This window comes from Gigantopelta aegis, chromosome 10 (genome assembly GCF_016097555.1).
Source record: "Gigantopelta aegis isolate Gae_Host chromosome 10, Gae_host_genome, whole genome shotgun sequence".
In the NCBI taxonomy this organism is placed as follows: domain Eukaryota; kingdom Metazoa; phylum Mollusca; class Gastropoda; order Neomphalida; family Peltospiridae; genus Gigantopelta; species Gigantopelta aegis.
The window spans coordinates 23,768,571-23,781,139 of NC_054708.1; the positions used below are offsets into that span (position 1 = coordinate 23,768,571).

At 35.7% G+C, this 12,569-nt stretch overlaps 1 protein-coding gene across 1 annotated transcript; it reads right to left on the reverse strand.

Annotated features, from left to right (window-relative positions):
* Positions 1 to 345: 345 nt before the first annotated feature.
* Positions 346 to 12,509, reverse strand: LOC121382993 (vesicle transport protein SEC20-like). The gene is made up of 6 exons (XM_041512714.1): positions 12,410 to 12,509; positions 5,245 to 5,337; positions 3,107 to 3,198; positions 2,782 to 2,883; positions 1,503 to 1,624; positions 346 to 573 (listed from the first exon to the last, which is right to left on the reverse strand). Exons 1-6 carry the CDS (start codon positions 12,488 to 12,490, stop codon positions 380 to 382), a joined length of 684 nt encoding a protein of 227 aa, XP_041368648.1. The 5' UTR covers positions 12,491 to 12,509; the 3' UTR covers positions 346 to 379.
* Between the last annotated feature and the right edge of the window lie 60 nt (positions 12,510 to 12,569).

Genomic DNA, 12,569 nt, shown 5'->3' on the forward strand with positions numbered 1-12,569 from the left:
CCATATATGACGGTAAATAGTATTTTTTGATATGGGTTTTTTGTTTTGAAAAATTAATATGCAAGGATGAAATTTGTTTAATGGTGGATGATCTGATTGGGATGACAATTCTCAGCAGATAAACACATACATTTTTTTTTTTTTTTTTTAGCAGTTTTCTCAATTGTCATTGTCATCCCTGAATATGTGGCTAAACAATTTTAAAATTTCATGACGTCATAGGCCCGAGACACTAACCCTTGTTATTTTTATATGCCCAGTCTTTGAGGGTATTTGTTGTCTATCCAAAGCTCTGACCCTATTAATGGTCACATTTTAAATTGTTTTTAAAATAACACAAAGACAAACAGACTAGATCATATATTAATAATGTGAACTGTTAGGAAGGCCACAGTCGTTTCTTGACGATGTACAACACCGATGAAAAGAAGAAGACGAGAGCGAGGAATATCAACAGTCTGTCGGTGAGTTCCCGTCGACCATACTTTGTCAAAAGTCTGCGAGAGTTCTTAATATGTCCACCCATGCTTCGAAACTCGTCCTGGGTCTCCGACACCGTCTTCGAGGATGATACTGTAAGAATAGATGAAACATAGAGTCGGATATACTAATAGAAAGAAAGAAGTGTTTTATTTAATGATGCACTCAACACATTTTATTTACGGTTATATGGCGTCAGACATATGGTTTAGGTCCACACAGGTTTTGAGAGGAAACCCGCTGTCGCCACTACATGGGCTACTCTTCCGATAGGCAGCAAGGGATCTTTTATTTGTGCTTCCCACAGGCAGGATAGCACAAACCATGGCCTTTGTTGAACCAGTTATGGATCACTGGTCGGTGCAAGTGGTTTACACCTACCCATTGAGCCTTGAGGAGCACTCACTCAGGGTTTGGAGTCGGTATCTGGATTAAAAATCCCATGCCTCGACGACTGGGATCCGAACCCAGTACCTACCAGCCTGTAGACCGATGGCCTGCCACGACGCCACCGAGGCCGGTCTAATAGAAAGAAATAAGGGTACCGTACACTTGGTTTTGTAGACCAAACGTAGTCACTATTAGTGTCCTAATGTCTGAATGAAGTACAAAGATGTAATGTGGAAGTGTATTTCAGTAATATGAGATTGAATGTCGGTAATGCACTTTCCCATATACACCATAGTTGATAATGTACAGATCATGGGGCAACAGTTATCATAAATAGTTAATGTACCAATCATGGGGAATCCCTCATAGGAGAAACCCCAAGAACTTGAAGGACAATAAATTGTATAACCCTTTTGAATTACACACCATCCAAAACTGTCATTGAATTGGGAGGGGGGGGGGGGGGGGGGGGGGGGGGGGGGGGGAGAGAAAGGATTACAGTAAGGAATGAATAAATATGCAATGAACATCCCCAGCACAAAATCAGAATACACTTATGGTGCTCACATTGAGGTGGAGGATCCTACAGAAAAAATGAATGGGTGATTACAATAATGAGAAAATCAGCTTACCTAGCAATCCTATTGTTTGTTGGCTCTGTTCCAGCTGTCCCTGCATCATTCTGTTGAGACTGACCAGTGACTCACTGATGTCTCCAGCCTGTTTAGCCAAAGATTCCTTGTTGCCGTGTCCTCTAAAACAAAACAAATAACTTCAGCATCCAAAGCAGTGGAACGGTTATATTTGACACAGGTTGTGAGTAAAGGAAGCAATTGTTGAACAATGCCTTAGTATGTTAATCGAAGGCCATTTGTGTTTACAAGTTTCGCTGGTTTAGAAGGTATATAATAAATAAATAATATACAATTAACTACATAATTCGCATCATCAAACACTGAATAATTTAGATGAATCTTGCAAAAAATAATAATGTTCACAGAGAACACTACATCAGTGGCCATTTTTCAGATACTATATTATCCACACAAAAAAGAGAACAGGTTGAAAATAAATATAAATTTTTCCAGCTAAAAGATATTTATGGTATTTGTGCTTGCAGTTAACAGAGCAATCAGAATTCAGTTTAACGTATATATGTCACACAGCAATCAATTTTGGTCATGCTTATTTTAAAAGATGGAATGACTGTGTCGACCAGGTTATCATCTAGGAACAGCCAATTTTATGTCTTTAAATTGATAATGTGTGTGTTATTGCCGTGTGATACCATAAAAAAAAAAAATGCACAACAGTCTCACTAATTGGTGTGTAAAAAAATATATTTTATCCTTAAATATACATCAAGTTTAAAAGCGATATATTACCAACATTCAGTAAAAGATCTGAAAAATTAAATAATAGCTTTCTGAGGTACCAGTAATAATAGTGGCCTGTTATTGGGGCAACATGTTGGAAACAGAAGAACAACATGTAACTGTTTTACTAATTTCAGTTAAAGTTTAGATTCATTTCCCGTAGTGGAGCGGGATGTAGCCCAGTGGTAAAGTGCTCGCTTGATGCGTGGTCGGTTTAGGATCGATCCCCATCGGTGGCCCTATTTTTCGTTCCAACCAGTGCTCCACAACTGGTGTAACAAAGGCTGTGGTATGTGCTATCCTGTCTGTGGGATGGTGCATATAAAAATCCCTTGCTGCTAATCGAAAAGATTAGCCCATGAAGTGGCGACAGTTGGTTTCCTCTCTATATCTATGTGGTCCTTAACCATATGTCTGATGCCATATAACCATAAATAAAATGTGTTGAGTGCATCGTTAAATGAAACATTTCCTTTCTTCATTTCCCGTAGCATGTACATTTTCCATGTTTAATTTCGACAACTTGTACAAGTACCTGTTTCTGAGTTGTGAACCACCCGACAAAAGCTGCTCCTTGGAATATTTTTCTATCTGGAGCTGTGTTGACAGGTTGGCTTGACGAAGACTAGTGATTGTACTGCAAAAACAAAATGTTCATATTATTCAGTTGCTAACAATATTATTTATACTGATTAGCAGAATTTGAATGTTATTGGGAGTTCCATAATATTCTGAAAAGGATGCAAGATATATTGGTATATGATATATATATATTGGTATATGTCTAAATGTTTATTGTCCAAAAAAAAAAATTGCGTAACAGTTTGACTCAGTTAAAAAAACTTATTTTCCATGGTTACCTGGATACATTTTTCCGGTGGTTTTCCACATTCTTTAAAATTGCATCTTTGTCTGAAGCTTTATCCTGCTCCCGTCCTAGTTGCTCCAATTCCTATTTTTAAAAAAGAAGAAGTTAAATTCTATATACCGGTATGACATTAAAAGAACACATTATTTATCTGTATCTCAGCATGTTGATTAATAAGGCGCTATTATATGACATGTACATACATATAGGTCTAGACTAAGAAAGACACAGGCATTTTAAACTATTGTATAAGTTGTCCAACATTTTAATCATGACACATGGACTCATATGCATACGAGACAGGGCACGAAGCTGCCTCCCTAGTGCTAGAATAAAACCTCAAATTCGTGCAAAAATTATACAGATATTTGGGGAAAATGTGCTAACCTGAGACCTTTTTACCATCATTTCACCCAAGTTGTAATCCATGTAAAAAGGTGTAATGCTAATATGAATAAATGTTGTTATCCACATTCGGGCATTTTCGTTTAATTCAGACAAAAGCCAGCCTGTCCCTCTACAAAAATGGAAGCCCGTATGCCTATGCATGGACTATATGAGGGGAACCTCACTGTGAATATCTATTGATTATTTTGGTTAGAATTGTAAAACACACTAACAAAACATTTAAAAACAAACTGATATAATTAAATTTTCTTTGTGTCTATACACTTTACGGCAATCTGATTGGTCCAGAGGTGCTTACTTTTTTTCGTTCATATCTCGATGAACCCCAAAAAATTAAGCCACGCCTACAACCCCCCCTCCCCCCCAACTGACTCGCACTACTTTTGTGCAACAAGCCGGATTATTCCGGCAATCATATTGAGATATTTTGAAGAAAATACATGTGAAAGCTACACAAAATATATACGATAAATTAATGGAAAATGCTATAGCAGAGTAGACATATGGATCTATACGCATTGATTTTTTAAAAAAACACAACAAAAAACCTCTTCACTAATGACATGAGACTTGGTCGTTGGCCAAAGAAATCATGTAGGAAACTTCACGTCTGTAACTTACTTGTAAGCGATGTTCAACAGGTGTTGGCGAAAATTAAACGGTGGAAAACCGACAGCATAAATGTTAAGACCTGTTCTCTTCATTCGCTTTCATAAAATATAAACTAAACACGAATACGACAATTCCTTCCAAAATAACTAAATGATCTGTAAAAATGCACAGCAGCTAGAGGAAATGACATCATTTAAAAAAATCACCTGATTCAAATAATAGTGAATGAATGTTCGCATTCTCACGTGACATAAGTATCAGTGATGTTTACACAAACAATACTACAGGCGTATTTAAAGCTAAACAAAATAAATTCAGTTATGTATTGTTAAAGTATGCATATAAATTTAATTGTAAGATTTGACCGCAATTATTTTTTGGTTCATGCAAGTATGAACCGGAAAAACGATGTGCACACTTTTTTATGACCCTCTACGCGGGATCATACAATGTACACATAGTTTTTTCGGTTCATACATGCATGAACCAAAAAATAATTACAGTCAATTCTTAAATAAATGATACAAATCTTTAACAATACAATGCCAGAATAAAATTAATGTTTACTGAAACACCGACTAGTATATAAAAAATAAAATGAAAACATTTTTAGGCTGGTAGGTACTGGGTTCGTATCCCACCTGAGGCAATGGAGGATTTTTCATGCCAGTACCAGCTCTAACACAGAGTGAGTGCCCCGCTAGGCTCAAAGGCCACAAACACCAACTTTCACCCACTTCAAGGGTTTATGACCCCACATCCAAAAACCCAAACAAACAAAACAAAGAAAAAAACCCATTGGCTATTGGGTAACAAAGGTATTTCTGACAATCACCAATTTACAAGAAATATAAAACCATCAATAAAACACAGAATAAACAATTGTGAATGAGTCCCATTCAATGAAAGGTGCTTGTCTCATGTGACCATCTGTTCTAATTATCTGCCTTTTCCCACCTAAATCGGATCCCAAATCGCTAAAATACCTGTATGAAGGGGCCACAGTAAATGTTTACTATTATATAAAAGGGATATTAAAACAACAGTTCTAGGACTGTTCTAGTGGAAATGAAACCCACTCTTGGGAATACCTAATATGAATTTACTTACGTCCACTTTTTTCCTCAGTTTACTTAACCTTTCTCTTGCTCGAATATTGAAATCATCCAACACATCTGAAGTTTTAGCATAATCTCTGATATCCTGCGAAAGATGTATAACAATAAACATCACAATACATATACATGTAGTACAAAACAACTGAACTGTAGTAAACATCATAATAGTACAAAACCATCAAACTGTAGCACAATTTATCCTATGGGCAACATTAACAATGGTCGAATGTCTCTTTTCACACTGTCAGGCCAGGGGGCGGGACGTAGCCCAGTGGTAAAGCGCTTGCTCAATGCGCGGTCGGTTTGGGATAAATCCCCATCGGTGAGCCCATTGGGCTATTTCTCGTTCCAGCCAGTGCACCACGACTGGTATATCAAAGGCCGTGGTATGTACTACCCTGTCTGTGGAATGGTGCATATAAAAGATCCCTTGCCAGGGTTGAAAATTAACATGAAAACCATTGTCGGCAGCAGGGCCAGTAGAAGAAAAATCTTATTGGCCCTTCTCAAATTCAACTAGCCCTCCGATTATCACACTGGAATTTAACTGCACAGCCAAAAAAATTTTTTTTGATTAATAACAATGTGCTCACCATATATAGTCCATTTGCGTTAAAGAAAACCAATGAATTGGCATTTAATTTCATAATAAATTAAGTTAAAATTCATATAAAACATCTAATTAAGTTTTAAAGCCATACCAACTCACATAAACTCTCATTTGTAATCCAGGGTAAAATATCATGCAGTACAAAGAGACTAGAGTAGAACTGTGCGTGGTTTAGTAAACTAGTCTGGGAGTGGTAGTCCTCTTTCTGGCGATACAAGAAGGATCGAATAAACATTGTGGCGATGCAAGAGGGGTGAAATCCCCAGCAAATGATTTCCTCGTGGCTGTCCTATAAACGAGGCACTAGATAGAGATCCATGGAATCATACACTGTTTTGCAAAATGCCCATTCGACTCTGCTTTGTGCAGAGATACGGCCCTGATCATGTATTACAGTTGTGCCTTTCAGATTACCGTGGATATTCCATCAATGGCCGTAAAACATGTATCAGAAAAAAAGAGTTTGATGGTAATTTGTAAATAATTTTTGTTTTAATTTACTCTGCACTTTTACCCCCAATAAAATGTTATTTGAGGTGGTATGGGTTTTAAACGTAATAAATTAATATGTTTTATATTAATTTTATCTTTATTAAAGGGACATTCCCAAGTTTGCTGCATAGTAAGATGTTTCCAACTAATAAAATATTTCTACGATTAAACTTACATATTAAATATATTTTCTTGTTTAGAATATCAGTGTTTGTATATTCACTGTGTTTCTGGTCGTCTTAATATTTGTAAGAAGCCCAAACTGGATTTTGTCTTCAAATAATTTCGTATATATGAAAAAGTAATATTTTAGGAAATAAAATGAAATTTAGCCTAGGATAAATATTAGAACGATTAGAAACATGTTTAATATATAGCCAGTAATATTTTATGCAGAACAATATATTTGATATGTAATTACAGTCGTTAAAAAGTCTCTGTTAGTCGATAACATCTTAAAAATTGCAACTCAGGAATGTCCCTTTAATTATGTTGGTGCTGTCAAAATATAGACCATGTTCTATGTCTTCTGCTGCTAGATCTGTAGTGTGTTTTGTCATATTCGATTCAGTATCAGCGACGAGCGTGTTTCTGTTTTAACTAGTACCAAACTCGCCAGACCCCAAAATCGATGGTCGCCCAATGGACTACCTTTGTAAAATTCTTAGTCGCCCTTAGCCAATAAAGGTCGCCATGGGCGACCAGGCGACTGCTAATTTTCAACCCTGCCTTGCTGCTAATTGAAAAAGAGTAGCCCACGACGTGGCGACAGCGGCTTTCCTCTCTCAATACCTGTGTGGTCCTTAACCATATGTCCAACGCCATATAACCGTAAATAAAATGTATTGAGTGCATCATTAAATAAAACATTTCTTTCTTTCTTTCTGTCAGGCCAGTAAGTTCACATGTTTACAAAATCAGATTACCAGAGACGGAGTCAGTTGTTTTAATCATATGTCATCAGTGCCACAATGAAACAATTTTTCTTGAAGCTGAAGTTAGGAAAAACTAGACTGGTGCATCTACACCAAATTTACTTTTTTTGTTTTGTTTAATGATACCACTAGAGCCAGGGCTCACGCGACCAGGCGAAGTGAGCCCAAACTTCGCCTTGATCTCGCCGACTTCGCCCTGACTGTGTGTCTGGAGCGATATCAAAGTCACCTTGTCAAAACAGAGGCCACATGCTTGGCAACAAGCGTTCATGGGTGACTGACCAGGAATTTGGAGATGGCGACATGCGTAATTAAGGATTAATTATCCCAGACTTTGAAGGAAATTGTTTAGGCATTAAAGTATATAGTTTGTAACAATGTAGCTATAGTACTTTGCAAGACAGTAGAACCTAAATAACTATCCTGTATGTTTGTGTTGCATTGTTTTTTTATTATTGTTGTTATTATTTATGAAGATAACTCACTTGGAAAAGTATTTTTTTGCATTATTTAATGTATTAAGACAACGTTTAGAAATGTGGTACTATTGCACTGTACTTTAAAATATAAGTTGTTTTCATAATACCAATCTAATTAAAATTAGCTCCACTATTACATGTGGATCTAACACCAGCCAGTTGGAGCTCATGTCCACCAATCAAAACCTTACTTGCAGAATCATGCCAGTGATTTAAAAATAATTTGAAAACATTCCGAATTATCCTGAGGGTATACGACATGTTTCGTGTGAATTACGAATGTCTTAAAACATGTTTTATTTTATAAAATAAATGATTTGTAATGTAAAATTGAAGACTGATTTAGTTGGGTTTTTTATAAATAAATAAATAATTTTTAATGTAAAATTGAAGACTGATAACCCACCCTGTACGTATTGGTATGGTTCGCTGTACTGCGGCCACTAAAATAGACTCTCCCAATATTTTTAGAATTTGTATGCTCCCAAATAACGTTATAAAAGGCGAAATGTGATTGGTCAATATTTAAATATTATTTACAGACGAAATGTTACCTGGACATTGGGGACTATGCAGTGTTGTTAGTTTTAAATCACTGGCAGGATTCTGCAAGTAAGGTTTTGATTGGTGGACATGAGCTCCAACTGGCTGGTGTTAGATCCACATGTAATAGTGGAGCTAATTTTAATTAGATTGTCATAATACTAAATGTACTTGTATACATGCATATGATAATCATGTCGATTTTAAAAATAAATGTTTATCGTGGTACATTGCTTTTTTGTTGTTTATTACTGTAAAAAATAGAAATAAATTCAAGTCTCCCTCTGGTTAAAAACTTCTTCCTCTCAAGGTCTGGAGGAAAAAGTCACTTCTCCCTAAAATTTCGACCTAGCTTGAGCCCTGTAGAGCACATTGATTATTAATCATCAGTTATTGGATGTCAAATATTTGGTTATTCTGATATATAGCCTTAGAGAGGAAACCCGCTACATTTTTTCACCAAATTGACTTATGCATTTGTTTGAAAACAAAAGCATCAGGAGAGGGGCATTTGAGCAAAAACAATGGTGACATCCGGGCAAAATGAGCTGGCCCAAAATAACTTGACCATGTATTTCCATAATTCTACTCACAATATTAATTATAATTGATGTAACATTTTTTTAGTAGTTATTCATTTGGAACCCTATATAGTAATGAAAACATGACTAAATGTTTAATTGAGGCAAAAATCAGTCTGCCGACCCCCCTACAAATTTGGGAGCCCATTTGTCTGTGTTTAATTAAAACATTGTCCAGGATATAATATTTCATATACCTAAAAATTATGATAACAATCATCACTCGCTCATGTATGATTTAGTGTAATCCATATTTTGTTCATGCCTTACATTTAGCACATAATTTACAGTCATAACAGGTTATGCAGAAATGAAATGTGACATCTGAGTTTGTTTTGTATAATTCATAAATGCGTTACACCAATTTCTGTTATTTTGTTCACGTTGGTTAGCCAATATTAAAAATAATGTGAACCACCAGTTACATGGTGTACCCTTACATTTTAAAATTAACAGCTGCAAACTACTTAAAAATTCGGGACACTTGAAAAACACTATAATATCATTTACAAAACTAATTTGATTAAAGTTTGTTTTTGTATTTGTTTAACGACACCACTAGAGCACATTGATTTATTAATCACCAGCTATTGGATGTCAACATTTGGAAATTTTTGACATATACCGTAGTCTTAAAGAGGAAACCTGCTACATTTTTCCATTAGTAGCAAGTGATTTTTTATATGCACCATCCCACAAACAGGATAGCACATACCACAGCCTTTGATATACCAGCCGTGGTGCACTTGCTAGAACGAGAAATTTGTTTAAAATACATTCGGAATGTCAATGTCATACAGTTATTATTATTTGTGTAAACCAGTCATGTAAATATAATTCTAATTTTCTCTGCATATAACGCTAAATTTGAATGGCTAATCAAAACCATTTGCGGCAGTATAAAGAGCATGTACCTGTCAGAAATTTGGGAGATTCCCTAAGAGCCTATTTGCACATTATATGGTACTTCTCTCTATTTAGTGTGGCGGGATGTAGCCCAGTGGTAAAGGGTTCACTTGATGCACGGTGGGTCTGGGGTCGATCCCCGTCGGTGGGCCCATAGGGAGATTTCTCGTTCCAGCCAGTGCACCACGACTGGTATATCAAAGGCTGTGGTATGTGTTATCCTGTCTGTGGGCTGTTGCATATAAAAGATCCCTTGCTGCTAATCGAAAAGAGTAGCTCATGGAGTGGTGACAGCAGGTTTCCTCTCTCAATATCTGTGTGGTCCTTAACCATATGTCTCACGCCATATAACCATAAATAAAATGTGTTCAGTGCATTGTTAAATAAAACATTTACTTTCTTACTCTTTTTAGTTACCTGTTGGGTCTACTTACTTTTCAAATATCAACATTGAATAAGTGAAATTGATAATAAAGGTTGGTATAGTTGTTAATAAAAGAATAAAACATAAAAACGATATTAGGAGTAGCAGTTGTATTACATGTATAAACATATTCTTTAATCTGTTTGCACTATAGCCTAATTATTTTATAAGGCAGATAACTTCAAACATGATAGTAGTGACCAGGTTTTTGTTAACGCTGTGTTCATTCTGAAACATTATTATTTAAATAATTGTTTAAAAGAAAACGCATTTATTGAATTTGAATTAGATTTCGAGTGTACAGATATCATGATAGTTCATCAAGATTAACTTTGTCTACAAGTGCAAGCACTACCAAAGTTAATCCTGGGGACGAACACCGCCATTAGCAGAGCTCCGAGCAGTTTTGCTTGGAACGGAATTCAATCCGAATTGCGGTCAAACTGAAAGAAAAACGACTGTCATCACGTTTTTCCACCCAAATCGTGTACTGTGATCTATTTCGAGCATATGGACACTAAGAAATACTTACTTTGAAACGATCTTCACTTTGAATTAAAGGAAAAACGACCGACGGTATGACTTGTGTTTAAAACGTGCGGTGCATTATGGGAGGAAAATGAAACTCGGAACAATCTTGTATGTGGAAAAGGATCAGTGAAGTCATTTCTCGTTCCATAATGAATAAAACAAAAACCATAAAACTAAAAATTAATTAAAGTTAATAAAATAACTTAAAAGTAAAAATAAATTAAAGTTAATAAAACAAAATAAAAGAAATGAAATTTAAGTTAATAAAAAAATAATAATAACATTAATTAATAGAAATGAAATAAAAATTATGATTTACACACACACACACACACACATATATATATATATATATATATATATTTTTTTTTTTTTAAAGAAAAAAAAAGTTCATTAATTTGTCTAAAAATAACTGAAACATAAGTACTAAGTTTTAAACTGTTACTTACCTGTCTTTTTTCTGAGTTTTCTTCTAAAAACGTTGGGGGGCAGGGTGGTGGCAATGAAACATATTTCTCTCTTGTTTGCCTGTATGTAAAAACGTTACTGTTGGCCCTTGCTCGCCACGAGGAGGCCAGAGAGTTGAACAAGATATACCAAATTTGATGTGTGCCTTGTTCGGGATTTTACACAAGTCAAACAGAAATTATTCCTCATTAAAAGGTTTGAGCTGCGCTGTCCTAACAGGATGGTAACATTCCTTCATCTTATTGTTGGTGCACATAATAAAATCGTGTGTAGTATCGGTCACATGTTTGGAGATTTGGTGCCCACTTCGAGGTAATCAAACGTAACAGTTCACTCTGGTTCTGCACTCAATATGGTATACACATTTGTTAATAACATGCTGATTCCAGTGACTGGCACAGAGTTGCAAGGCAATCCTCAACAACTAATTGCCTGGTAGATACGTCAACTTTCGTGGAGTTTGCACATGCATGTACATGTTGCCATCCTGTTAGGACAGCGCAGCTCGAACCTTTTAATGAGGAATCATTTCTGTCTGACTTACGTAAAATCCTGAAATATTTCCTTTGTTTTATTCATTATGGAACGAGAAATTACTTCACCGATACTTTTTCATATACAAGATTGTTCCGAGTTTCATTTTCCTCCCATAATGCACCGCATGTTTTAAACACAAGTCATACAGTCTGTCGTTTTTTCTTTAATTCAAAGTGAAGATCGTTTCAAAGTAAGTATTTCTTAGTGTCCATATATATATGCTCGAAATAGATCACAGTACACGATTTGGGTGGGAAAACGTGATGACAGTCGTTTTTCTTTTAGTTTGACCGCAATTCGGATTGAATTCCGTTCCAAGCAAAACTGCTCGGATCTCTGCTAATGGCGTTGTTCATCCCCAGGATTAACTTTGGTAGTGCTTGCACATGTAGACAAAGTTAATCTTGATGAACATCGTGAATGTTATGATGTGAACATTATGATGCAAACGGCATACAGGAAGTAGATAGATTCGGTCACCAATTCCACACACTGTGAGTCTGACTGGCCATTAGTGACATTACAATATTTAAATTTTAATGTAGAAATATGGGCTATTCTAATAAAAATTGAGCTGGCTTTTAGGTTTTACCGTATCAGTATTATTACAAAATATTAATTAAATGGAATAGATGATAAATATGGCTAAACCTGTATAATAGCTTTCACTTCTAGGTCTAATTTAACAATTTCTTGTAAACAGAGTCGGACGTAGACGTCCTCGGCTGCCATTTTGAATACGATTTGAGTTATGATTGTTGCAAAATACAAAAATACCTAGAAATATAACAAACAATGATTATATTACTAA

Bases quoted from the DNA above. Each gene is read 5' to 3' on its own strand.
- LOC121382993 (XM_041512714.1), bottom strand. From the start codon at position 12,490: ATGGCAGCCGAGGACGTCTACGTCCGACTCTGTTTACAAGAAATTGTT. The intron at 2,884-3,106 runs GTAACCATGGAA...TTGTTTTTGCAG, and splicing joins CACCGGAAAAATGTATCCAG to TACAATCACTAGTCTTCGTC. The intron at 1,625-2,781 runs GTACTTGTACAA...GTTTTGTTTTAG, and splicing joins GGTTCACAACTCAGAAACAG to AGGACACGGCAACAAGGAAT.